Below are 232 nucleotides of genomic sequence, written 5' to 3' on the forward strand. Positions count from 1 at the left end.
ACGCAGCAGCAGCAGCAGCAGCAGCAGCAGCAGGAACAGCGTCCGAAGTGCTGCTGACTGGGGGGCCCCGGAGGGGCCTTTCTGCTGCTTACGGCTTATCGAAGTGAGCGCGGGAGGCGGCGCTGAGGTGTACGTACACCCCAAACACAGGGGCCCCCCAACTGTGGGGCCCCACACAAAACACCCCACAGCCGGGGGGCCCCCAAATGCTAGGGTGGCCCCCCGCTGCATG

At 67.2% G+C, this 232-nt stretch overlaps 1 protein-coding gene across 1 annotated transcript in view; it reads left to right on the forward strand.

Annotated features, from left to right (window-relative positions):
• The window catches only part of ETH_00042775 (protein phosphatase 2C, putative), a gene marked incomplete at both ends in the record, with an annotated part of 1,075 nt that extends 1,018 nt beyond the window's left edge, over positions 1 to 57 (forward strand). The window contains one exon of the mRNA XM_013375010.1: positions 1 to 57. Within this exon, the coding sequence (XP_013230464.1) occupies positions 1 to 57 (57 nt within the window).
• Between the last annotated feature and the right edge of the window lie 175 nt (positions 58 to 232).

This window comes from Eimeria tenella, genomic scaffold, assembly GCF_000499545.2.
Source record: "Eimeria tenella Houghton genomic scaffold, Eth_scaff2472, whole genome shotgun sequence".
NCBI lineage: Eukaryota > Apicomplexa > Conoidasida > Eucoccidiorida > Eimeriidae > Eimeria > Eimeria tenella.